This window comes from Rhinolophus sinicus, linkage group LG09 (assembly GCF_036562045.2).
Source record: "Rhinolophus sinicus isolate RSC01 linkage group LG09, ASM3656204v1, whole genome shotgun sequence".
Lineage (NCBI taxonomy): Eukaryota > Metazoa > Chordata > Mammalia > Chiroptera > Rhinolophidae > Rhinolophus > Rhinolophus sinicus.
The window spans coordinates 33,122,243-33,148,138 of NC_133758.1; the positions used below are offsets into that span (position 1 = coordinate 33,122,243).

General features: G+C 38.6%; 1 protein-coding gene across 2 annotated transcripts in view; it reads left to right on the forward strand.

The window, feature by feature from the left end:
* GAREM1 (GRB2 associated regulator of MAPK1 subtype 1) overlaps window positions 1-25,896 on the forward strand; it is a 189,896-nt gene that overhangs the window by 59,424 nt on the left and 104,576 nt on the right. For both annotated transcript variants that reach the window (XM_019714080.2, XM_019714081.2), the window contains exon 2: window positions 9,585-9,725. In XM_019714080.2, the coding sequence (XP_019569639.2) occupies window positions 9,585-9,725 (141 nt within the window). The remainder of the gene's footprint in view (window positions 1-9,584; window positions 9,726-25,896) is intronic.

Genomic DNA, 25,896 nt, shown 5'->3' on the forward strand with positions numbered 1-25,896 from the left:
TTAATCACAATATACACAAAACTCAAAATAAGTTGTAAACCTAAATGTAAGAGCTGAAAACTATAAAATGTAGGCATAAATCTTCATGACCTCGGGTTAGGCAACAGTTTTTCACATAGGACACCAAAAGCACAAACAACAAAAGAAAAATAAATTTGAGGTAATCAAAATTTTAAAATTTGTGGTTAAGAGAATGCTTTTAGTAAAGTGAAAGGACAGTCCACAGAATGAGAAAATATTTGTAAATCATATATCTGATAAGGAACTTGTATCCAGAATATACAAAATCCTTTGACAACTCAATAATAAAGACAAATAACCACATTTAAAATTGGGCAAAAGATTTGAATAAACATTTCTCTGTAAAAGATATACGAATGGCCAATAAGCACATGAAAAGATGCTCAACATCACTAATCATTTGGTAAACATAAATCAAAACCACAGTGAGACACACTGCACACCCCTTAAAATGGCTATAATTAAAAGATGGATAATAGCAAGTGTTGGAGAGTCTGAAGAAGTTGGAACCTTCATTCATCGCTAGTGGGAATGTACATTGGTCCAGCCAATTTGGAAAATAGCCTGAGAATTCTCAAAATGTTAAATTTAGAGTTACCGGTACCATATGACTCAGCAGTTCTACCCCTTCCAAGAGAAATGAAAACATATATCCACACAAAAACTTGTACACACCTGTTCATATCAGCAGTACTCAATAACTGCCAAAACTAAACCGTCTAAATGCCCAGCATGTGATGAATGAATAAACAAACATGGTACCTATATATGTACAATCAAATATTATTTGGCCATAAAAAAGGAATGAAGTACTGATTCACGCTACAATGTAGATGAACCTTGAAAACATTATGCTTAGTGAAAGAAGACAGACACAAAAAGTCACATATTTTATAATTCCATTTATATGAGATATCCAGAATAGACAAATTTATAGCTACAGAAACTAGAATAGTGGTTGCCTAAGATTGGGGTGAGTAGTAGGTAATGACTTAATGGGTAGGAGGTTTCTTTTGGGGTGATAGAAATGTTCTGTAATTAGGTTGCAGTGATGATTGCACAATTCTGAATATACTAAAACCATTGAATTGTAAACTTCGATCAGTAAACTTTCTGGTATATTAAAGATATTTAAAAAAAAATACATCTTGGAAGTTGCACATACTACTTCCACTACATCCCATTGTCTTAGTTATATTGTTATACCTAATTATTCCGGGGACAGGAAATAGGGACTCTTACTGTGGACGGGGGTGAGTGAGATACTACTGGATGTCTAGCAGTCTCTGTCACTTTCTACTTAAAGGTGATTCATGGCAAAAAACTGCTACAACTTATTGTGGTTAACAATCCTTCTTGTTGGAAAGCTTCCTATCAGCCTGAATTAATAACCTGCTTAAAAATAATGGTTTAAGTAGAAAGAGGGATCTTAGAAAATAAAATTGCCTTGCTTGTTATTGCAAAATAGAAGACAACAAGAGAGGAAAATATCTTTAATTTTGTCTGATAATTAAATGTATCAATTTGTGATGCAATTATTTTGTATCAAAATAGGGGGAAATGACCATGTTGAATTATCAACGATGGTTTATGGATACCAGCTGGGTGATTGTCCCTGGTCAGGAAAGAGGACAAGAGAAGTCCCTGACTCCCAAGCACGTTAACAGTCTAATTGGAGAAATATAATGTATATTCACAAAACACTAAGTAGGATCATTTATAATTACTACATAATGAAAATAAAGCAAATGCTATGCTCATTTAGTAGCTTGAGAGAATCCTGTGACCTGAGGTATTTGAGGACAGTAATAGTAATAACACTTAATACGTGGCTGACACTTTCTAAGTACTTGCGTAAGTGTTATCTCACTCCCTTCTGAGAGCAGAGCAAGAACTGAATCACGGGCTGGGATAAAGTCTGTCCGGGACCCGAGCTCTTAGCTGCCTCAGTTGTTCACTGAACGCTGGCTACAGGTTAGGACACCTGAGGAGATTTCAGAACATGTGGGTACCTGGGTCCCACTCCCCTCACCTGCCCCACTGGAGTTTTTACAAGTCTCCCAATGATGGCAATGAACGTGCAGCCTGGGGTCCGAACCGCTGTTTTCCTTAGTGCTGCAGGCTCCTCCCCTCACACCCAGGGATGAGCCTCCCTTGAAGGAAGGGTAGGACTTGAGACAGCAGGTAATGATTGTTCTCAGTTTTAGAACTGGACAGCAGCTAAGCTCAAGCAGAGCTGTTGTCTGTGGTTCCCCCTTCCCCCGTCCCAGCCCTTTCTCTGTGCCATAAGATAGCCTAGTGTTCATAAAACGACAGCGCCTAGAAATGGACTTGCCCGTTGAAGTAGATGAAGACAGAAATGCAGGTGCGTGCACATCATTGGAAGATCATTCTTTGTTTGACATGTGGAGTAGGGGAATGTGACCTTTTAGAATGCTAAAATTATTCCTCCTGTCTGCCCAGATCTAGGACACTCACTTTCCTTTGCATTCAGGGTGTCTGTGCCAGAAGCTGTATCTTTTTTTAACCCCTTATATGCTTTTTGAGAAGCTCTTATCATCATGTGGCTTCAGATACCTTTATATGATTGATACCTATGTCTGATTCTTCCTCTTCAGTCTTACACTTTCTTATATCCATTAGGCTAAAAGCAATGTCTTTGATTATTCCTAGAGGTTTTTTTTATTTCCACCAAAGAAATTTTGTTTGTTTTTCAGTTTTCACTGATTTCAAAATTATTACCTGTGCTTTAATGATGTCCTATAGCTATATTCTCCCCTATCGCTTTATAATGTCTCCCTGTTTTAATTAGTTAGTTGTTAATTAGTTGTTTCTTTTAGGATTTTTCTCCCTTTCTAATACTTCCTTTTTGGAACAGCTTATTGCTTTTTCATTACAGACATTTTAATGTCATGATTTTATGATTGCTCTTTCAGTGTCTTAGAGCCATTCCTATGACCTCATCCTGTCACCTCCTTTATCCCCCCCACCCCGCCTTTCTTTACTCACCCTTTCCTTACTCACCATGTCCATACCCTTTCTTTACTCACCATGTCATTTGGATTATAGTCCTTTGGGACAAAGAAATGTTATCATAGTGCCATGTTCTGTTCTCCCAGTAAATATTTCTTGTTTGTTTGGGAGACAATAAAACAACTAGGACCTCATACATTCACAATGTTTGGGGATGCTAATTTGTAGAAACAGCATTTAATTATATCCATCACGTTTATGGGATGAAATGTAACTAAAAGAATGAGGAGAGGAATTTTTAGTCTAAGCTACCTTTGCGCATTCAAGGTAAATTTGTGTTTATGAAGACTGCTTAGAAAAAATAGCTTCTGTAACAACAACTTTGTGGTCATTATGATCAGGAGACGTCCTGCTATGGAAGGTTATGTGATGTTTCAGTTAAGGGAGTCTAATCACAGAAACCAAAAAGGCAAACTACAACAGGACCACACATCACTGGCATAACGTCCCAGTCGAAGTGTATTTCTCACATCACAACTCAGTGTGTGGTCAGGGCAGTTTGTTCCACTGTGTATTAATTAAGGAACCCAGACTGCTGGCAGCTGTGCTGTCTTCAGCGTGTTCCCAACGTCTTCCTGAGAACCGATATTCAGCCCTTGGCTGAGGAAAGAGCATAGCGGATGGCTTGTGAGCGGTGTTCATGGGTAAGGCCAAGACAGGAAGTGGGAAATGGCATTTCTGCTCACACCATGGGTTAGAACTCAGTGGCATGGCACCATTTAACTGCAAGGGGAGTCGGAAGGAAGAGGAATCTGTCTGGTAATCAGCCCCTGCCATTGGAAGTAATTTTTTTAAATGTTTGTAAGTTGTAAGAGAAATGCAGTGGTTTGAGTATTTAACTGACTCACTAGGATTCCTGTCTATGTGAAAAGGATTATAAGGTCAAGTAAACACATAATTAAAATTAAGCAACGCTATTTATTAAGTGAGGAAGTACAAGTACAATGTTATCACTTGACCAGCTTTCCTTTTACCATTGGTAAAATAAAACAATGCACAACTGTTAAATTTGTAGCAAGAACTCAGATATACAGAACCTATTAATTTACCCATTGTCAATAGATTTGGCTATGACGTAAGAAACAGTTTAGGTCTATAACAGATATAAAAACAATACCACATTCAGTGAGTCCGATTCTCATTGCCCATCTATTAACAAATTAAATTATCTCAACAGGGCCTTATTCTACTGCTCTACCAATGTACTGAGAAGAAACCGAGCAAATCGGGGATAAAAGCATTCTTAAAAAGAATAAATCAGCATGATAAAATTATGCATTTGCTAAGTGGAAAGTCAGGTATTCTAGGAGTTGAAACTATTAAAAGTACATGCCTTCAACAGAGCTACAACCCCAAATTGTTGACTGAGCCTGTTACTCTGGCGTGAAATACACCACCAAGAACAAAGAGACACAAATGTAGAAAATCAAAAACTTCCACATTTTGGCACAAAAGCTGCCAAAATCACAGTACAACCTAGGGAATTGTGTAAAATCCCACAATTGTTGTATGTGACAGGAGACTAGCAAAAAAAACCAAAGAAACAAAAAAAGTGTATGTGTCTGTTTTGTTCTCTGGATTTGGACCAACTTTAATATTTTAATAGAAAACCCGTTAGTAGAAAGTTAACAGGTTTAGTATCAAACATAAATTGTCATCTAAGTACACTTATACTTGGTCTTCACGTTTAAAAATAAATAAAGAATCAGTTAATAGAGATTTCGATTCTACTGCAAGAGACCTTATACAACTTCACGAACTGATTCAGACACATCCGAACTCATTCATATATATAAGGCACTACAATTATATATGTACTATCTCAGATAGATTCAACTGTAATGAACTTAATTACAGTTCAGACAAAGCTAACAATAGTTACAAGCAGCATAAAAAACATAGGACTCCCGTGTCTGGGGGGAAAATACTCTAAATAAACATAAGTTAGAATATTTGCAAAGCAAAACCATGAGGCAGTGAATCTGGGCTGTTCCATTGTGTTGCTGTGGTTGCTAGTAAGAGTGGGGCTCTCATCCAACAGCAGTGATGGTCCCTAATATCTTTTTTGCTTAACCTCTTCAAACATGTTTCTCAAACTTGATGAATATATGGACCAGTTTTAAAAGGAAACAAAGAAATACTTGCAATTCACACGGTGTTAAATTATTTTTATTGTTATTTAAATACCTATAAACATTAAATAGTCTAAGTTCCTCATGCTCATGCCTCTAAAAGAAAATTTATAAATTCATAGGATATAAGCCAAGTTACACAATAATGCAGTTTAAATGAAAAAGGTTAGGATTCGTATCAGGAAGACATTCATGAGTGTGACACAGGAGTTGGTCTTTCAAGAGCAAGTAGGGTAAGTCGTCGGTAGATAGGGAGAGTGAGATCATGTCTCAGGCACGTGGAAGACAGGGAGGTGAGGACTCAGAAGTGTGAGTGCAGTGTGTATGTGGAACAGAGAAGGTGTTCTTTGGACTCTGATTTATGGCATCGAAGACACACGTCGTAGACCCTTTGGAACTAGTTTTGGGGCCCTTGAGTACTGGGGCCAAGGAATTAAGTCCTCCTTCTGTATGAACGGGAACCAAAGGCAGGTGTGAGCAGAAGAATAAGATGAGCAGTGCTATATTCTTAAAAGTTTCATCTGCAACAATATTTAAATAAATTGAAGGAGTCAAAAACAGGACATTGAAAACCCAGCCAAGAAGCCAGGTCCATGAGAACAGGTATTTGGTTCACTACTGTATCACCAGGTCCTAGAACATAGCTGGTCCTCAAGAAGTGTTTGTTGAATGAAGCTATGATGCCCGGATGAATGGTAGGGGGGCATCCAGGAAGAAATGAGTAGAAGTGTGGACTCTGAGCTCAGAATAGAAATTAATTAGTAACTGGTAGTATGGATTTGGGAGTTGTCCATAACTGACTGAATCCTTGAGAGATGTGTAAGATTGTAAAGGAGAGAGAAAAGGTAAATAGGCTATGGGTGGAACTTTGATTAACCCCTACAGTCGCAGCTAATCTAAAAGGCAGAAAAACAGGGCAGGTAGCAAGGAGAGATCAGAAAGGTGGATCAGATTATATTGGCCCTGCAGCCAAAGAGCAGAATCTGTGCATGTTCAGGTGATAATATTTATTTAAAATGTTGAGATTGATTCTTCTTTTTTTAAGCAGACTTACATCGAAGAATTCATGGATTTCAGATTCTCCTAGCATTAACAATGATTTTAACAAGTATGTAAGACCTAATGTTGAGAGGGGATCCAGTTGAAACAAGACAAGTAAGGTATATCCCAGAAGCGTGCTAGATGTGGGGAAATTTCAGGATGGCATTACAATATATCTGGAATTGAACACAGTTCTTTCAGACTTTCCGTTACTACATCATTGAGCTAAGTGTACAAGTTTAGTGTGCTATATACATAGTAGTTAAGCAACAGGATAATTATATCACAAAAAAATTGTTTTTTTTATTCCTCTAATGTAATTTCTCGATTAATGGCCTACCCTAGGATATTTTAAGTGATTATATTAAGTTTTATTTCTAGACAATTTTTGTGAAACTTTTTTTTCCTAAAGCAGACACATGGTTTGACTGTTTTAAAAAAATAAAGAAGACATAAGCTCAAAAATAGGCCTTGGTTTTTTACTACTTTATGGCTTCAAAAAATCATCCTGAATCCTCTTGATAGTGTTTACTGCATCAACTAGCAGTAGGATTTAACATTAAATTTTCATTTTGATTAACTTAACTGCAGTTGTTTCTTAGCCGCCTCTTTAGAGCCCACTGTGGAATAAAATTAAAACCGTTTTTATGATATAACAATTTAGTTGCAGAAAATGACATTTTTCTTTTTTCCCTGAATGTCACTTTGTTTTCCCTCTGAGTTCCCTGCATACACCCCATGGCTCTGGTTTCTCCTTTTCTCCCATCTATCTTTTATAGTACTACCAGATTAATTTTCCTACGGTGGTGTTTTGGCCATTCTCTTCTCCACAACTCTTCAGTGGTTCTCCATTGCCTCCCTCATCTAAGCTCATCTTATCCATCAAAGAAGGACCAGCCTTAATGCTTTATATTCCTGTTAACGTTTTCTGGATCTTCTCTGCTAGATTTTTTATCCCCACTCTAGATTTCTTCTTCTTCCAACATAGCACTCATAATGCCCTACCTTACATGAAATTGCATATGAACACATCTTACCAATGCAAATGTTGACTTCCTGAATGCATGGACCAAGTCTTCTTTATGTTTATGCCCACTCCCCCATTGCTTTGTGCATAAAAGATACCCAAGAAGTGTTTGTTGGTCGTCCAATTGTACATGTTAAATATGTACATTTCATTCTCCTGGTCCTCTTACCCTTTATTCAAAGCACAGTTCACTTTCTAATTTATTCATAATTTAATCATTCTTGTTAATGGTACCATCTGTCTCCTATCTGTTGGATAATAAGTGTCCTAGTGCAGAGATCTATGTTTTGTTCTCCAATGGGTGTCCCATGCCCTGCTAGGAACAGTGCTTGTCATACCATTTGAGTGAACAAGTAAGGTTTAAAGCCAAAGGTCAGTTCTTCCATTACTTGGATTATTGATGGTGGTTTTCAAAGCAATAGACATGGTGTTGGAAGAGCAGAAGAGAGGTGCACAGAGAGACCCCTGAAGTCAGTTTCTGCAGCTTATTAGATGTGTAGCTCTAGGCAAGTTCCTTCCTTGACTGCTCTGAAGATCATTTCCTCACCTATAAAAGGAGGCTATGACCTAAATTACAATGTTTACATAAAGGATTAAATTTTAGGAAGAAAAATCTAAATTTGATAGCTGATGTTTCATGATCACTCCTAACATAAAATGACAGAGTTGGTGCTTCGCAGTTTCCATCACTGTCACCAAGTAACTTCACAACCACTCTGGGAAGCAGAGACTGTTGTCATCCCATCTCCTGGGGGAACAGAATGTGCCTGCCCAGGACCACAGAGAGCTAGGGGGCAAAGCTGTGACTAGACCAGGTCTGCTGGACTCTGGAGCCCATGCTTGTAACTCCCGCCTGCTGTGTATGTGTCCCTCCCACCCTCTGCCCCTGGTGGGGAGCTCTGAGGGGGCTATATTATGGGCAGCATTTCTAGATCTTTCTTTTCTGCCATAACATGCTCGAGGGATACAAAGGGCTGCTGGGTACGAGTGGCTTCCCATGGTGGTATATTTATGAACCTGGTCCTCCCAAAGTGTGAAATGCAGGGGAGTCTGGTTTGGAAATACCTCTCTCCCCCCCATAGGCTCCTCCCCCTCCTGCTAGGGTACTTCCACTTCCAGGTCTGTTTCTTTTTCTCCCACTTCCTCCCCAATAAGGCTTTTAACTCTTTGTATTTCCTGCAACAAAGATAAATGATTCTTGCATTAAGCCTGTTTTAAAGATTATGGCCTCATTGGTCTGGGAATAAATTTGATGGTTTATGGTTGTGATAACCAAGTTGATGGATCATTACAGCCTCATCTACCTTTTTCTAATTGAAAAAGAACTGAAACTTTTAAGAGTTTGTGTGGAATCTGTAAATACCATTTCAAAACATAAAGCTAAGTCACCAGGAACTCTTTTAATTATTATAATACAAAAAACATCAAAACTAAGGAAGGCTAATCGTTTTCTGTATAAAGAAATTAGCCTTTTCAGGTATTTTCTTTGAGCATTTAAAGTTACTAAACCAGGGTTAATGGGATGGATCATTTCAGCATCTAAAAAACTATCTTTTGAAGTTCCAGGGAATGGATTTCGCTTTTGAAATAGTTTGTCATCTCTTCACATGCTAAAAGGGTACATCAGGAAATATTGAAACGAAACAAATAATTTCATTGGTATACTCTAAACTTCACTGTTTTTAATTGATTGGGAAATTTGATAGGTGGCCAGAGAGAACTGGCAAAACATATAAAATTTAAAAGGAGAAATAGGCGTTTAATTTCAAGTGATAGTTCAATTGAGAGATAAAGTTTATTATTTCTTTTTGGTAATTATATTGTAATGTTGAAGAACATAAGCTTTGGAATCAATCTGACCTAGGCCTGAATCTGCTCTTTTCTGCTTATTCAATCTGTGAGCTTAGACATGTTACTGAACATTCTGAACCTTGATTTTTTTTTTGTTCACTGTAAAGAAGGAACAATACCTACCTCATGTTACTGTATTACATAAGTAATATATACAAAGCATCTAAGTATTACCTAATGTATTGTAGGCACTTAATGTTTGTGTTATAATCATTGAAATATACTTATTGAGATACAGTGAGGTAGTATTTGAAAATCTCTTTGTAAATAAGTAGGAAACATTTTTATGGAATCGTGTAAAATTATCAACTTGGCATAGAATGATTTTTTATTGCTAATTCATAAGTGAACTTTATCTCCTCTTGGGATGAACTCTCAACTTCTGCACTAGCCAAGTTTTAACTAGTAAAATTTTATTGCAGGGTATGGAGTAAGCATATGCTAATTCTGAGTTTCTTATATAAACTTGTATTTTTTAGGAGAATGCATAGAAGGGCTGCGGGAAAACGACTACCTTCTGATTCATTCGTGCCGTCAGTGGACAACCATCACTGCCCATAGTCTGGAGGAGGGGCACTATGTCATTGGGCCAAAGATAGAGATTCCGGTACATTATGCAGGTAAAACTCCTCTGGGGGGCAAGAAGAGGGAGAGGAAGGGGGCTGGGATATGCTATTTTTTTCTCCAAGGTGAGAAAATAGACATTGTCTGTAAACTAAGAGTGTAATGACTTAGAAAATGAAGCATCAAACACTTTTGTGTGGTTATTTGCAAGCTCAGATTCATTTTGTCATAGTATTTCTAATTAATGCATGTAGTTAAATGCATATTCTTATTAGAATTGTACGAAATGAAAATTTTGGAAACACAAAGAGTGCCTCTGTAATCTTAGAATGACAGTCAGTACATGTAGCCAACCTCTGAACTCCAAAATCTCTGAATAACCCTGGGCACAGCTTGAACGTTGCTTTTGTGAACGACTTGGATGTCATGATTTCACAAGATACCGCTTCACAACTGAGCATTGTGGTCTGGTTTTAAAAGCATGGGATTGGAAGTTCCGATACCTGGACATGCCCCCCTTTGCAAACGTGGCATTTAGAACACAGGCCGCTGAGATGACCTCACTGCTTTTGTTAAATCAGGACAATAGCTGCCTTCTTTCCGCACTTTGAACTCCATTCAGCTCAACGATGCCATTTAATTTTTATTGAGCACATTTTGGTCCTGGTACTATTTTAGGAGTTTAGGATAATCTCGTGGCTTGAAAATACACACACACACACACACACACACACAGTTTTTAGAAAAGAATTTATGTCACCCTGTGTTGTCTCTGGTACTTATAGTTCATTATATAAAGGATCTTGACTCTTTCTTCCTTCCTTCCTTCCTTCCTTCCTTCCTTCCTTCCTTCCTTTCTTTCTTTCTTCCTCTCTCTCTCTCTCTCTCTCTCTCTCTCTCTCTCTCTCTCTCTCTCTTTCTTTTTTTGGCTCTTCAGTTTTTAAAGGTCTGTAGCAGCACACTTTAGTCAATTAGCTATAAATTGTATAGCCTTAGACTGCCGTTGTGTTTTTGAGTGAACCTGCTACAAATACCCAGAGAGTTGTCCCCCAGAAAGGGGACCTTACTGCCTTCCTTCCCAATGTCTCAAACAATAGCACATGGTACGTGTTCAATAAGTATTCATTGAGTGAGTGAATGGTTTGGTCCCCTTTTTTATTCCTAGGAGTCTTTAACTGCCAGAATGACCCAAGGATCATTCAGCTTCTCAAAAATCCTTCTTATTCCAAAAGGATTATAAGAAAGAAAGCAATTGTGTGACCTGAAACTTTGTCCCCTAGAATTGTATTTCCTAGCCATAGGAGTAGCTTTCATGGAAAAAGGAGGAACACAGTGCAGCAGGAAGTATTACAGCTGTGAGGTTGGGACCCAGGCCAGAGGTGCAGAGAAGGAGACAGACCCTCCCGGCTGCCCAGTCTCTCCTGCACAGGGTCCCACAACAGGTGAGACCCACGTTGTGTTTGGCAGGCTCGAACTTCTGGTTCCTGTCTTTTGTGGAAAACTGAAAAGGAAGCGAGCTATAAGATCCTGCTTCGTCAACATGCCATTTTTACCAAAGCTGCTGTGTTTTTCTCTTAGTAGATAGAGTTTTGGTCTTTCCCCCAAACCCATTTTGAATAGCTGTCAAATTAGTCCTCCCAAAGGACTGCTTTCATTTGATCGTTTTCTCAAGTCTCTTTAGAGACTCTAAACTGCCACCGGACTCTCGTACTTGTTGCTCAGGGCCTTCCGGGGTCTGGTTCTAGTCTACGCCTCCAAACTTACTTTTCCACTCTGACGCGTAAAACTCTAGCTAGATGAGGTACCTCACTGTTTCCTGGACATAATCGGATTCTTTTCCATTTACACCATTCCCCAGCCGGAGGTGCCTTCCTCAGTCTTGCTCTTATCAGAGCCTCTCATTGTGTCCTGAGAGTGCAGGCGTCCACTACTGTCCCCATGTGGTCTCCCGACATACTTACTGTGTATCACATTCTTTTGGCACATATCTTCAGCCTTCATTCAGTTACCATTTCCTACGTTCACACATGTCTTCCCTCACCAGTTGGGCTGTATACTCCTTGACGAGTAAGACTAATTCTAGAACACCTTTGTGACTCCTTTGGTTCTGTACACAAAAGATATAACTCTTTATGGCTGTAGACGTTCAATCTAGGGATCTCAAACTTGGCTAAATATTGGAATCATCTGGAAAGCTTTAAAAATTATTGATGTCCAGGTCTCATCTCCAGAGGTTCTGGTTTAATTGGTCCTGAGTGTGGGCTCGGCGTCAGGATTTTAAAAGCTCCTCCTGGGGTTAAATTATGCAGCCATGGTTGAGAATCTTTTGTGTCAGATGATAATATTTCACCAAATACCTGCAAGTATTTGCGAGTGTTGTTTTGAACATACTTTTTAAAATTTTTTTATTATTATTATTACTAACAGTCATTCTGCTTCTACTGGGCAGAAAGCTGTGGTATGGTCAGCAGCTTACTCTTTTTTTATCTGCAAGAAATATAATACACTGAATCGGGAAACCAGTGTATTGCAAATGATACATTTTTAGAAAAAGTAAAACTGAGGTGCCAAGAATAAAAGGAAACATGAATGCTAAGATCACATCACTTTACATGAAAGGAGGGAAAATGTATTTAAAGGAAGAAAAACTTGAAATGTAACTGTCTTAGTTCAGACTGCTATAACAAAATACCGTAGACTAGATGGACTATAAACAACAGAAATTTATTTCTCACAGTTCTGGAGTCTTGGAAGTCCGAGATGAAGGTACCAGCAGATCTGGTAACTGGTGAGGGCTCACTTCCTGGCTTGCAAGTGGTCATTTGCTCACTGTGTTCTCACATGGCGGAGAGAGAGCAATCATCTTTCTTACGTCTTCTTAAAAAGGCACTAATCCTATTCATGAGGGTTCCATCTTCATGACCTAATTACTTCCCAAAGGCCCCGCCTTCAAGTACTGTCACATTGGGGATTTAGGCTTCAACATCTCATTTTCTTTCTTTTTTAAAATGAGATTATGGATTTTTTAAATTAATTTCAGGTGTACAGAGCAACGTTATAGTTAGACATTTAAACCACTCATAAAGGGATAACCCACCCCACCCCCAACCTACTCCTCTGACATCTTATATAGCTGTTCAACATCTCATTTTAAGAGGATACAAACATTCATTCTATAGCAAGGACCAAATGGTTTATGAGATATTTGATAAGATCATTTCAAGGGACATACTGGGACATGTTTTATTTCAAAGAATTTGTTTATTCCCAAATTCAGCCTTGGAAGAAAGATACCATAAAGTAAATCGTGGAGACCAAAAATATCATTTCTACAAGTATTGCTCTGGTTTTAGTGTTCTGATTATAATTAGAAGAAACCCTTACCTAAGCATATTTTATTAATTTGTCAGAATTTCATTTAGGTTGAGATTCATCTCTCTTTCTTTGAGGAAAATTAATAAATTATTAATAATTAAATAAGTTTAACATAGTAATAAATCCCACCCGCTTTGTAATCTGCCTTTTTGGATTTCTAGTTCTGTCATTTACTGTCTGTGTTATTTACTTTGGGCAAGTTTCTAAATCTTAGTTTCCTCATCCATAAGGTAGGTATAATTATAGTGCCATTTCCTTAGGGCAATTATGAAGATTAAAAGCGGTAATGCAAGTGAAACACCTGTCAGAGTGCTTATCACTTAGTGCTCCATAAATGTTAATGGTGAAGATTCTGATGATAGCAACAAAACGTTTCCAAAGAGTTAACTCTGTTTTGCACTCCTAATTACAAGTTGAATTACTTTGCTCATTGAAGCAAACGGAACACTGATACCCCCCAAAATTGTTTTGGCTGCTATTTTTGGGTTTTGTTTTTTACTTTTTATTTTGAGGTTGCAATAGTATAATATGTTTCCTTACACCATTTGCCCAGTTTTACACATTTTTAACACCATTTTGCCATGTTTGCCTTATCATTCTTTTCCCTCCTTTCCTCCCTGTCTCTCCACTGCCTCCCCACACACACCCACACTTATTTTTTCTGAATCATTTGAGAGTAGAGAGCATACATCCCGCTAATACTTCACTCTGTGTTTCGTAAGAACAAGGATATCCTCTTGTGTAATCACAGTACTGTTAACAAATTCAGCACATTTAATATTTAATCTATAGTCCATGTTCCAGTTTTGTCAGATGTCCCAATAATGACCTTTATTGCATTTTTTTTCCCACCCGGACAGCATCCACTCTAGACCACGTACTGTGTTTCACCATCATATCTCTTTAGTCTCTTTTAATTGAAACAGTCCCTCAGCCTTCGTTGTGTGAAGAATGTAGGCAAGTTGTTTTATAGAATAGCCCTCAATTTGGGTTTCCTGGTCTCCTGGTGATTAGATTTAGGTTACACGTTTTTGGTTGTTGCTTGCTATGTACGTGATGTGTCCTTCTCAGGGAATCACATCTGGGTGCATGGGAGGTCCCTTTGCCCCTTATTGGTGACTTCATTTTGATCACTTGGTTAAGGTGTTGTCTGATTTCTCTGCTGTGTTATTACCACCTACCTTGTGATTCCTAGAACATTTGAAAGGAAATACTTTGATATTCTGTAAGTACCCTGTTCCTTCTCTAACTCTCCCCCCACCCCCACACACCCTTGAGGAGCTATTGATGATTTCTGTCTGATTTAGTTTTTACTGTGAAGGTGGAAAACCATGCATTTCTAACTGAACTCCATCATTCTTTCTTAGATTTGTTAGTTAGCATTTTACTGTAAGGAAGAGCTTTTCCTTGTCTCCCATTTATTTATTGATTGATTTACTTGTTAGTGTCTGTGTGGAATTATGGACTCTCCATTCAGTGGCTTATAATATATTCCTGACCTTATTTATTTCTATGCTCAAATTGTCCTCAATTTAGCCATTTGTGTATAAGCTGGCTCATGTATCTCTATGGCATGCCCTTTTCGTTTTTTCAAGTGTGTCTTTATTTTTTGGATTAGATAGTGAACCATTTGTGTGTGTGTGTGTGTGTGTGAATATACTTTTCAGGGCCACTGCACTGTCGTATTCCAGGCAATGTGCCTCACTTTGTAATCTCTGTAAATGGTGTCCCTTGGAGTTGTGCAGTGCACAGCCTGGGCAGCCATATGCAGCTCTATTCACATATATTCTGGAAAGTAGTCAAACTCAGCATTTTTAGGAAATGAGAATTCAGAATGCCTTTTCCATATTCTTAATCAGAGACCTTCATGAAGTTTGTCACATGAATAGATATAATTTTATAAAACTTTGGGAAAAGATAAATATATCTTGAAGTTTTTATCAGAACTGCACTCTGATGGGGTGGTAATGAGAATCGCCTTATTCTGAATTCTGAAATTATTAGATGTGCTTTGGGGAGAAAAAAAAAAGACTTCCCTCATTCTGGCAAAAGAAGTTTTTCATTTTGGATAAAAGGCGTTTTCTTGCTATAACAAATAGTTGATTCCGAGGGGGAGAATGTGTTCAGTCAGCATCACATATTTTACTAACAGCAGAGAAACCACTCAAGAAAAATTGGCGTAGTGTTTACAAAAGATTGCTGCTTTCATACAAGTTTTATTCGAAAGGCATCACAGATAATTTTAGGTAAACTTTCTAACTTCTCAATGTTCCCCAAAGGGCAAAGGTTTCCTAAGAAACGTACAATACAGAACTTGGAATTTTTGTGCATTCTGCTTACTCAGACCATCTAAATTACTGCCTGGCACGTCATCAGACAGTTAACTCACCCTGCATGCACACCCTCTCTCCCATTTATCCTGACTTATTAAACAACAAAACATAAATCTATTTTTAAAAATCAAAAGAAAACCTAGTGCAACTTAATTATGGCCAAGAGTTTCTAAAGATTAGTGATTTTCATTTCACAGTTCACATTTCTATTCACCACATTCCATTTGTCTCTGTAGCTCAGACTGGGCAATCAAGCTACCCAACTTGGCTACCACTAAAACTCATGTGTCAGGGTCCCTTTTTTATGCTGATCCCTTTTAGGCCTTATACTTAATTTAGTCTTCACAATTTGACATTTTTTCCCCCCTTTCAAACTAATGTAAAGTCCAGGCTCCACAAAACCTGGATATGCCAGTTGCCTCTGGAATTTTATTTGCCCTTCCAAGCTCCAAGTTTCCAATCTGTCCAATAGAGATTTACCTTAGAAAATGTCAGGAAGATTCTCTGAGATGTAACTTGTGTAAATGACTCAACACTGTGCCTGGCACATGATGAGTACTAACTATATGTTACTTTCTCATGACCACCTCTTTCATGAAAACCAAACCCAAAGAGCTCTCAAGAGAGACACAGCTTTGAGAAAGCAAATGAATCAGAATGTGAGGTGCTCGGATATCTGTGGTCCACCAATTTGCGCAGCAGTGGAATTCTGACTGAGTATAAAAATTTAAATCATTCTATGGAGTGCTTGCTGTCATCATGGATGAACAGATTGCTACTGGAACATAAGCATCTGAGATAAACTCCAGCCACGTTTGGCTTCTATTTTTAAATCCTCATCTTCCTGCAAATCCGGTGAATCTGTAACAAGCTAAAATGATCTCAGTACTTCCCTCCTAGCTACACTATGTATAGAAATAAGTGATACTGGAGCACAAGGTTGGGAAGAATTGCTTATGAAGTCTGCAAGGCCCTTATTCAGCAAGTCCCTGAATTTATATCCTCAATGCCTGGTTTTTAAAATGTGGATGTGTGGTGTCTGTCTCTCAGGCAAAATTATACTCATGTGGTAGCTAACATAACCTTGAATTGTAATTACCGAACAAAGGGAAATGGTGAAACAAGCTAATTTTATTCTCCTGGGTGACCAGTTTAATTAGCATGAATCCTCCGTTTACAAAAGTAACTACTAGTTTGAACAATACTTTTTATACTTTCTCTATTACATGGGATAAAGCTAATGTGATAAATAGGAAGTCACCAAACTTTCTTTTAAAAAGTCCTAAACAAATATAGTATGCTAAGGAATATTGTTCCAGCCAGTTTTGCCAGTAATAAATAAATATTAGATAGCTAAGAAGTAACCATTTTTTTAATAATTGAGTCTTTAGCAATAACTAAAATGTATACAGTGCTTAATATATTCTAGGCACTTTGTTAACATGGCATTTTATGTTTATTTCTTCATGTAACTTGCACAACAGTCCCATGAGGTGGGTTTTATTATTACCTTCATTTTGTACGAGTATAAACTAAGGTTTAGAGGTGTTCAGTATCTTGTAATATTACACAGCTATTAAGTGTGATTTGAACCTGGGCTATGTGGCTCCAGGCCTACTTCCCTCACCACTCTTCCCTGGAAAGTGCTAGAAGGCACTTTCCACATGGAAGGCATTCTAACCATCCTAAAGATGAGAGATCTGTTAGACTAGTAAGTTGAGTAAAGCATTCGCTTTTCTCTGTTTTCACAGACAGCTCGCCACTTGTGCTTGACTCTAGGGGAAAATTAAATAAATATATATTTAACATTTTCCAGATTTATAAATCATCTAAATACAGGTGACATTCCCCTCTCTGAGTAAATTGCCAGGGAAAAAAGCACAGACAGTAAGAGCTTCCAGGAGACTCCACTGTGGGAAGGAGATGGCAAAGTGTGGGAACCTGCTGGGTGCTGAAAGGCCTGGGAAAAGGGACTTTTAAGAGTGACTAAGGAAATTGGTCTTCAAAAGGGCATCTCAGTGAATAAAAGGGAGGAAATTAGATTTTATAAAGGGGGGCGTTAAAATTAGTGGAAAGTGAGACTGCAAGCAAGGATCAACTATTTTTGTCAAGACTTGTTAAAGAGAAGCCAAGAAAAAGTACATAGAAGCAAACGGCTTCTAATATTCCTTTTTAAGAATAATGGAGTCAGAAGAATCTAGTGTAGAAAGTCATTCAGAAGAGAGAAGAGAGGGAAACTAGTATATAATAGCCTGGTATCTGGGCAATTGCCCTTTTTTGTTTCTCAAGAGACATTTGTTACTCTCTCCCTCTCCACTTCTTTACTTAATGATATAATTTTTGTAACTGCTGTAATATAGTGTTTGTGGCCATCAGAGGTTAGGTGGATGTATCTTTCACACTTGGGTATTCATCCTGATATTTTAACTCAAAACAATGATAAAGAAATTATGTGTCTACCTTTCATAGAAGAAGGACTGAAGGATTGTTACTCGCCTTTGATACAGCTTTCTAATCTCACTTCTGCATGCTTAAGAATAATTACCCAAGGAAATTTGAATGATATTCATGATGAGAGGATATTAGGAAACTATTTTGATTTTGTTAATGTGATGCTAGTATTATAGTTAGGAAGGAAAATACCCCTATTTTTTAGAGAGACACACTAAATTATTTAGGGGGAAAAATGTGATTAAAACTTACAAAATACTTCAGCAAAAAAATAAATAAAAATAACATAAAAAATGACAAACTGTTAAAGTTGTTAAGTCTAGGTGGAGGATATATGGGTGGGTGTTCATTACCCTAATTTTCTCTATGTTAGAAATTTTTTGTAATAAAAAGGGAAAATTGACACTGCCACAAGCAACCAGTGGCACAGTTAATTATATTGTAAAACATTTCACTGGTATTCTTACCAAAACCACTCTACCCCCATCCTTGAATCCCATTTATACTCTTAAGTAATTTCTGTAAGGGTGAAAATTCACCTTTCTCTGGGTTGTTTTGTTCCAGTTGGAAGTGTGTGTGGAAACCACCCAGTTAAAACTGAACTCAGGAAGAAATGATTCAGTTTTCACAGCATGGTGGAACCATCCAGCAAGTGGCTTCCTAGGCAGACTTGACTGCTCACAGCTCTGGCTGGTTTCCAGGAGCTGCCCCAGCTGGTGGTAGTGATTTAAGTATAAAGTGGGAAAGAGCTGTGTGTATGTAAGATTTGGAAAGAAGGAAATTTTCTTTGTTAGCTTCTTAAAATAAGAGCTTTATGGGAGATGTGGAAAGGGGAAATATGAGCAAATACAGTGGAAAGGTATTTCGTGTCACACTATGTGGCTTTTCTTGATCTAGAAACTTGTAAAGCAACTTTAATAAAAAAATTGAGAATCCCTTAATTGCTATTTTCACATGTCATCCGGTTTGCTCTCAAGAATCCTTGCAAATCATCTACAAACAGAAAACCTAGGATCAAGAAAATAAAACAAAAACTCTGGCAAAAAACAGAGATGGTGTTTGGGGTACAAAACTCCTAGGCTGCTGTTTTCTGTTTCTTTTCTACTTGTATGATGGTACTGAATGGAAAGTTGGTACTTGAAAGGGATAACTCTGGTTCTAGTGTAATTTAACCTATGAGATAATGTGATTATCATCAGATGGAAAGTTTGAACAAGCTTCCTGAAACCACACTGTTTATGGAGTGTTTATAGCATGGATGGGGATGGGCTCACCTCACTTCATAATTTGATTTCCATGTTGGATTTATACCTCCAAGAAGTAGTGTGACCTTTTTAAAAGGTTCCCTTTCAGCTTTTAGGAATTGCCTTGAGTTTTTGTATTTGTTTTTCTTTGCGGAAAACAGGCTTGACAATGCCTTCCAAAACTGGTTTCTGTACTGGTAAAACTTCCTGAAGTCACTCCCCTCCATTTCTTAGAATTGGAACCACTTACCTTTATGACTCACTCTCCAGTGAAATCGTGCACTGACCTTCTGTCAAACCACTTACCCATCTGGGTAGTTGTCAGGTGTACTTGAACACAGAAAAGCAACAGACCACGTGTACCATGCAAAACTCTTCTGACATTTAGGGCAAGAGGAAAAATGATTCAGACACTTCCGTGTGCGGTTTTAGTAAGGTAGACATCACTAGGGCCTCCAACTTGTTAGGACTGGTTTATAGAACATCATGGGGTTTGTCCCTAATAGTGAGTCAAACCAATGAGTGAGCGTGAGACACAGAGCTTTTGTTTTCTAGGTGTTAAAAATCATCATATGTAAATGACATGCAGTGGGCACATATACATTTGAAATATGCCATTTCACCCTTCATGTCTTGCTTTTCATGAGTTTAATAGTCAGTTGTGTTTTTTGTTACAGCCCTTCACACCGTTTCATTGGCTTTCTTACTTCTAATGAAGCCCGTCACTTTGGGTGGGAATTTTAGTTTTTTGTCCACCTCATGACGTTTCGTCTTTGCTCCTAAAATAATTGTGTGCCAATTCCCGTTGATGCTATCCTATTTTCCCGAAAATAAGACCTAGCTGGACAATCAGCTCTAGTGTGTCTTTTGGAGCAAATATTAATATAAGACCCAGTATTATATTATGTTTATTATATTATATTATACCCAGTCTTATAGTAAAATAAGACTGGGCCTTATATTAATTTTTGCTCCAAAAGATGCATTAGAGCTGATTGCCCGGGTAGGTCTTATTTTTGGGGAAACAGGGTATCTCCTCCAATGCTATCGAAGCTGCTCCCCCTTTCTATCTGTTCTCACCGGGTCTCACCTGCTCCAAAGACCCAAGTACCTCCGTTCCTCCTCCAGTCAGTCGTCTGTGCTGTTGTCAGGTTAGTTTTTCTCAGCTGTGGCTCTGTTATTGGGCTGCTGGCCGGGACTTTTTAGGGGCATCCCCCATGTGAATGCTGACTCGTGTCACGCAGGGCCCTTCTGAGGCCTGGCATCCACTGGGCTAAGAGCACTGCTCTCCCAGAGACACCCCCTGGGTGCCGGCCCCACTGGGCAGTTCCTTGTTCCTCAGGCCCCACCTGCCCTGCCTGCCTCACTCCTTGCTCTTTCTGGTACTTGGAGAACTCACACATTAGAGTCCCCAACCAGCTTTGAATTCCTGTCTCAACACCACCTTCCTCAAGAAGCTTTCCTAATTTTCCACACTCTGTATCTAGATAAGGTCCTTCCCCTTCCTTCCACTGTGAAATCCCTGTAACAGTTTGGGCCCAAAAGTGTTCAGGGCTTGCTCTTATTCTGTCTCCTGAAGGCTCCTTGAGGACAGTCCTGTCTCTCACAGAATCTAGCACAGGTTTAAGGACTCAGTCCATATTTTTGACCAACCTGAAACTGATTCATCGTTAAAGGACAGATGCTTTTGGTTGGTTTACAAAGATGCCTGGAGAAGTCTGGTGTCTGGTTCTCTCACAGCAGGCAGCTACAGCTCTAAGCTCCTGCGTGGATATGAAGAGCACTAATTGGGAGTACTCTAATAGAGACACAAACAAGTGCTTTGAACTATGAGTAAGGAGAGGTCAGTTGTGTCTGGGAGTAGGAGGTAAGGGCCTTTAGGTAGACATGGGAGCAAAGGGCATTCCAGACAGTGCCAGCTTGAACAAAGGTGTGGATTGTGGGTAATAGTGAAGGTCATTTAAATGGTTTGTGGGATAGAGGGGGAAGGAATGTTTAAAAAAGAAGGTTAAAAACCTAGCTTGGATCAAACGTGAAGGGATTTGAATTCTAAGATGACTAATGGGAACTGTAATCTCTGGGCCTTGGGTGTCCCTCACATAATCTTCATTTTAAAAAGATTACCTGAGGGCGCCTTTCCCCCACTCCTACCTTCCCCACTGGTTTGAAATGGAGGATGGAAAGAAGGTGAGAGAAACCCAATAGGAAGTTGTTGAAATAGACCTGATGAAAGATAGTGAAGTCATCCTGAACTAGGCTGAGGGAAATGCTGATGAGGTAAAAGTTGATATCTAAATGCAAGTACAAAGGGGAACAACAACAACAACAAAAAATGTCCTGAGATATTTTTTTTGGTCCATTTTTTAAGGAAATAAACTTTTTTTTTTTTACCTTCCAGGCATAGGCACTTGCTCATGCACACTTCTAATGGCATTAATTTATTTCTACCATTTTCTTTTATGCTAAAGCACTCTATCCCCTTAAAATACATTTGGTCAACAAAATAAAATCTGTCTGAAAGTAAGTGAGTAAGAAAGTAAAGATTCAGGTTTCTTTTAAAAACTCTTTGTGATCGTTTGGGACACTCAGGTCCTTTAGTATAAGTTCCCGCATCGTCTCAGGTACTGGATTTCTAGATTGGCAAAAATGCTCTTATCTTTTTAGTTCTTGGGCCTTTCAGGTATATCAGAGATAGTTGTTCCTTAGAAAAGTATGTTTGCAGTAAGGGATCAGGTTATAGAAAAAAATATATACAAAAATCCTAAGCTCTAAAAGATTGATACCATAAAGATTGAATAGCTTTACCTATATTTTGACAATTCCTTGTTTCCTACATCCAGTAGGAATTCTTTGTTTTGTGTTTCAAAATATAGCAAAGTTTGATGAATTGAATGAATTAGTCTAGTTATCTATTTTCAATAGTATGATAAAGAAATTACTCTCTGAAGGAGCATATATGTATTGTAGGTTGACTTGTTAGGATCAAAACATCTGTCATGGAATTTGTCACAATTCTTAACTCTGTTACTTCCTTATTTAAGAAAAAAGAATGAGTTTTCTTTCTTTAACATAGACCAGTGGTTTTCAACTAAGTTTGAACAATCAAGTTGCTCACCCAGGTTGAGAGTTTGCGCCTATCTCCCCATCCCCGGGACATTGAGCAACGAACGTCTAGAGACATTTTCCATTGTCACATGAGGGAAGGGGGGGCTACTGTAATCTGGTGGGTAGAACCAATGATGCTGCTGAACACCCCACGATAACAAAGAATTATCCAGCCCACAGTGTCAATGGTGCCAAGGTGGAGAAACCAGGATATTTATTATTATTATTCCTGTCTTTATTATTATTGCTAATCAGTTTTATTTTTCTGCTACATTATCAAAAAAGCTCTTTTTTGGACAGAGGCTTTCAGACAGACATTGTCTAGAAAACCAGTGTCAGAGTTGATTTCTAAAACATAACAAGCAGTTGCCCAGACTGAAAAGAAAAAAGAAAAGAGTTGAATAGTTTGTGAATTGACATTACTTTCTGCACACACTGCATGAGACTGACAGCAACCATGTGTATCATGGCAGAAAAATTCAGGGGGCAGCAAAGGAGCAATCTCTTTAGTTGCAAAGCTTTTATCCTCCAGGACTATTCTGACTCTTTTCTTCTCCCTTTATATTAAAAAAGGAGATCCCTGTAAATGTCTAGAGCAAACAGATTTTGGAAGAATTGAAACATTTTAAACCTTGCCTACCCACTTCAGATTGCAATTCTCGTCTACATAATATATGGTTCTTAAAAAGCTGTTGAAATTAAGAATTTAGCATGGTGTATCTGTGTGGAGTCAAGATCTGGGACCTCCCCCCTCCCTAACACCACTTCTATTGCTAATTCTTCTTCCTTCCCAACATTTTAACCACAGCATTTTTATTTATTTATTTATTTTTAACTTTGGGCAACTGCATAGAGAGAACATACCTAGAAAGGAGAGAATACATTGAAGCAGTGTTGCTGTGTCTGTAGATACAGTCAGACATTGACTGAATAATTGAATGCCTACTGGCAGTGGTGCGAAGGGGGAGGGGGGGGGGGAGGGGAGGGGGGGGATGGTGATGAGAGAGACCACAGTAGAGAGTTGGGGGGGGAGCATCTTTTGGTGGCTGGGGGGCTGCTGTCACACACTGCAGGATCTCATTTAATTGTAGAAACTGTTCCTTTTTAGATGAGGAAACTGAAGCTTTGGATCTTTAACCAAGGTCTCCCAGTCATTAGGTGTGGTGAAAAAGATTCAGGCTCAGAGCCGCTCAGCTGTGAAGTCGAGTGCTCGCCCTACCGCCTGCCACCACAGTGGCCAGATCACGAAGTTCTCAGGAACCTTCTGGGTTTGGTTTGTATCCTGTCAGCAGGGAGCTCACTCCCATGATATTATATTGTGTTTTTGAAATAACCCTGTGGCAGCAGGTGGAGATGGCCCTTTGTGACTAATGAATTGCATAAGGAAGGTGGAAATAGCAAATAATACGTTCCATTGTTCTTGGACAGCTCGAGTTTCTCACGGGCAGACTTGGTGAATCATGAAGAGAAGGATATCATCTCAGGTTTGAGAACGGATTCTGATTGAGGCTTTAATTGTTCTTTCTGTTTTTCCCTCTTTCCTTTACCTTTGCGCTTCTTTCCAGCCATAGACACACAGTGTTCTAACTCATCTAACAGGAAAAGCTCACACATTCTATCGGAGCCGTGAGGAATGGTCTTCTTTGTGTCTCCAGGGTGTTAACAGGTTGGGGAAAGGCAGCCCTTGTCTTTGAACAGTAACTCTATGTCTGAATTAACAGCTCAGGCAACTATAGAAACTTAAGGACTAGAGATACTGACACTGGACTACCGAATTCCTGGCATATATAACTTCACTTCACCTCAGCCCTGCTCCCCTCCTGAATATACACACATACACACATTGTTGTACAGCGAGTGAGTGGTCTTTTTTGTGAGGTGGTAGAAAGAAAATCAAATGGCTCATTTTACCTATTGCAGGAACCATTAAGAAATTATCTTCTGTGTGATATTGTGGTTTGGGTGAGTTCCCACGTGGCAGCCATCAAACATGTTGCCGTGTAGAGGGACAATGTCCGCTAGTGCTGCTGGTATCCAGTCATTGTCCGACCACTGTCTTCATGCTTGACCAGTTGGGCATCGCCACACTGGCCCAATAGTATTGCTAGACCCTGAATGACATGGGCTCCAAGATGTTGAGGTGGCAGGAGCCATGTTGGGTCAGCTCTGTGATTCCTGGCAAAGACTCAAGTTCATCTCTCCCTTCCTTATGGCAAAAAACAAATAACAACAAGGTAGTACCGATTTCGTTAGAGTCAGGAATCAAGTGAAGGATTCCCGCTTTCACCTCTCTTCTGTGGCTGTCTTATTCCGTGTGGGTTGCTTTAACAAAATGCCAGAGACTGGGTGGTTTACAAACAACAGAAATTGTATTTTCTCACAGTTCTGGTCGTGTTCTGGTAAGAGCTCTCTTCCAGGGTGCAGATGGCCAGCTTCTCACCTTGTCTCACATGTGTGTCCTCTCTCACATAGGGAGCTCTGTGGGGCCTGTCTTATAAATACACTAAGCCCATTCATCAGGGTTCCATCCTCAGGACCTGAGCACATCCCAAATGCCCTACCTTCAAATGCTATCACACTGGGCTTTAGGATTTCAACATGTGAATGGGTGGGGAGTACAAACATTCGGTCCATAACTGTAGCCCAACAGCTTGAATTTTCCTCTCCTACTTGAAACGCCAGTATGTACTACGGGGATACCAAAATGATGAGAACAGAGGAAGTTCATTGTCCTGGCTCAGCCTCATAGGGACTGTGTTGTTTTCTATAAATGTTGCCTAACCTTTCTATGCCTCATTTTTTCATTACTTAGACAATGGAGATAATAATACCTATCTCATATGCTTGTACTGAGGCTAAAATGAGCTTATAACTTATACACGTAGAAGAACGTCAAGCATATGCTGGAACCATGTCAGTATTCTCTGCTGCTGTTGCTGTTATTTTGTAGTTGATATAGTAAGGCAAAAAATGGAAATGAGATTTCAAACATTGGAAAGGAAAGGAACAATATGATATGATTTGTCTCACTAGAAAATCCAAATAAATCGATTGAACCAAAGATTATAATTAATACCAGAATTCAGTGGTCAGATGTAAGATTAGATTATAAAAATCAAAAATGTTTCTAGTATACTAGAAATAACCTAGTGGAAAATGTAATTTTTTACAAAGTAATACACAACAGCATCCAGAATACATTTTTATTTCCTTTGCAAAGATCTTTCTTCATGATCTAAATGAAGACAGTTAAGCCTTGAGATGTCAACCCATCCATTATTTGGTAAGACAAGTGATTCTTTGTTGGCATGTGAAAACATGTTAAATGTTATGTATAGATTGTTTTTTAATATTTAAAATGTTTCTTCTACCTTTGTATGGAGGATCTTATTTATAGATTTCTTCCAAAAATCTATTTTGAGATATCCTGATTAGTTTGTACCATACTTTTAATTCAGTCAGTTGTCTGAATATGATGAAGTATGATGAGACAGTCTTCTTAAGGTCATTGTCCAGATCTTCTTTTTTTTTTTTTTCTAATTCAACTAAGTACATGCAAACCACCTGTCAGAAATTAAGGTGCCTGGCAATCCATGTGTGACTGCACAGCGGTAATTGTGGTAGTTCTTACTCTGGGATGGCCGTATAAAGTGAGCACTGCATCTCAACAAAATCTATTTGATCACTTTCCAAACAAATTAAACATAAATGGGATTGAA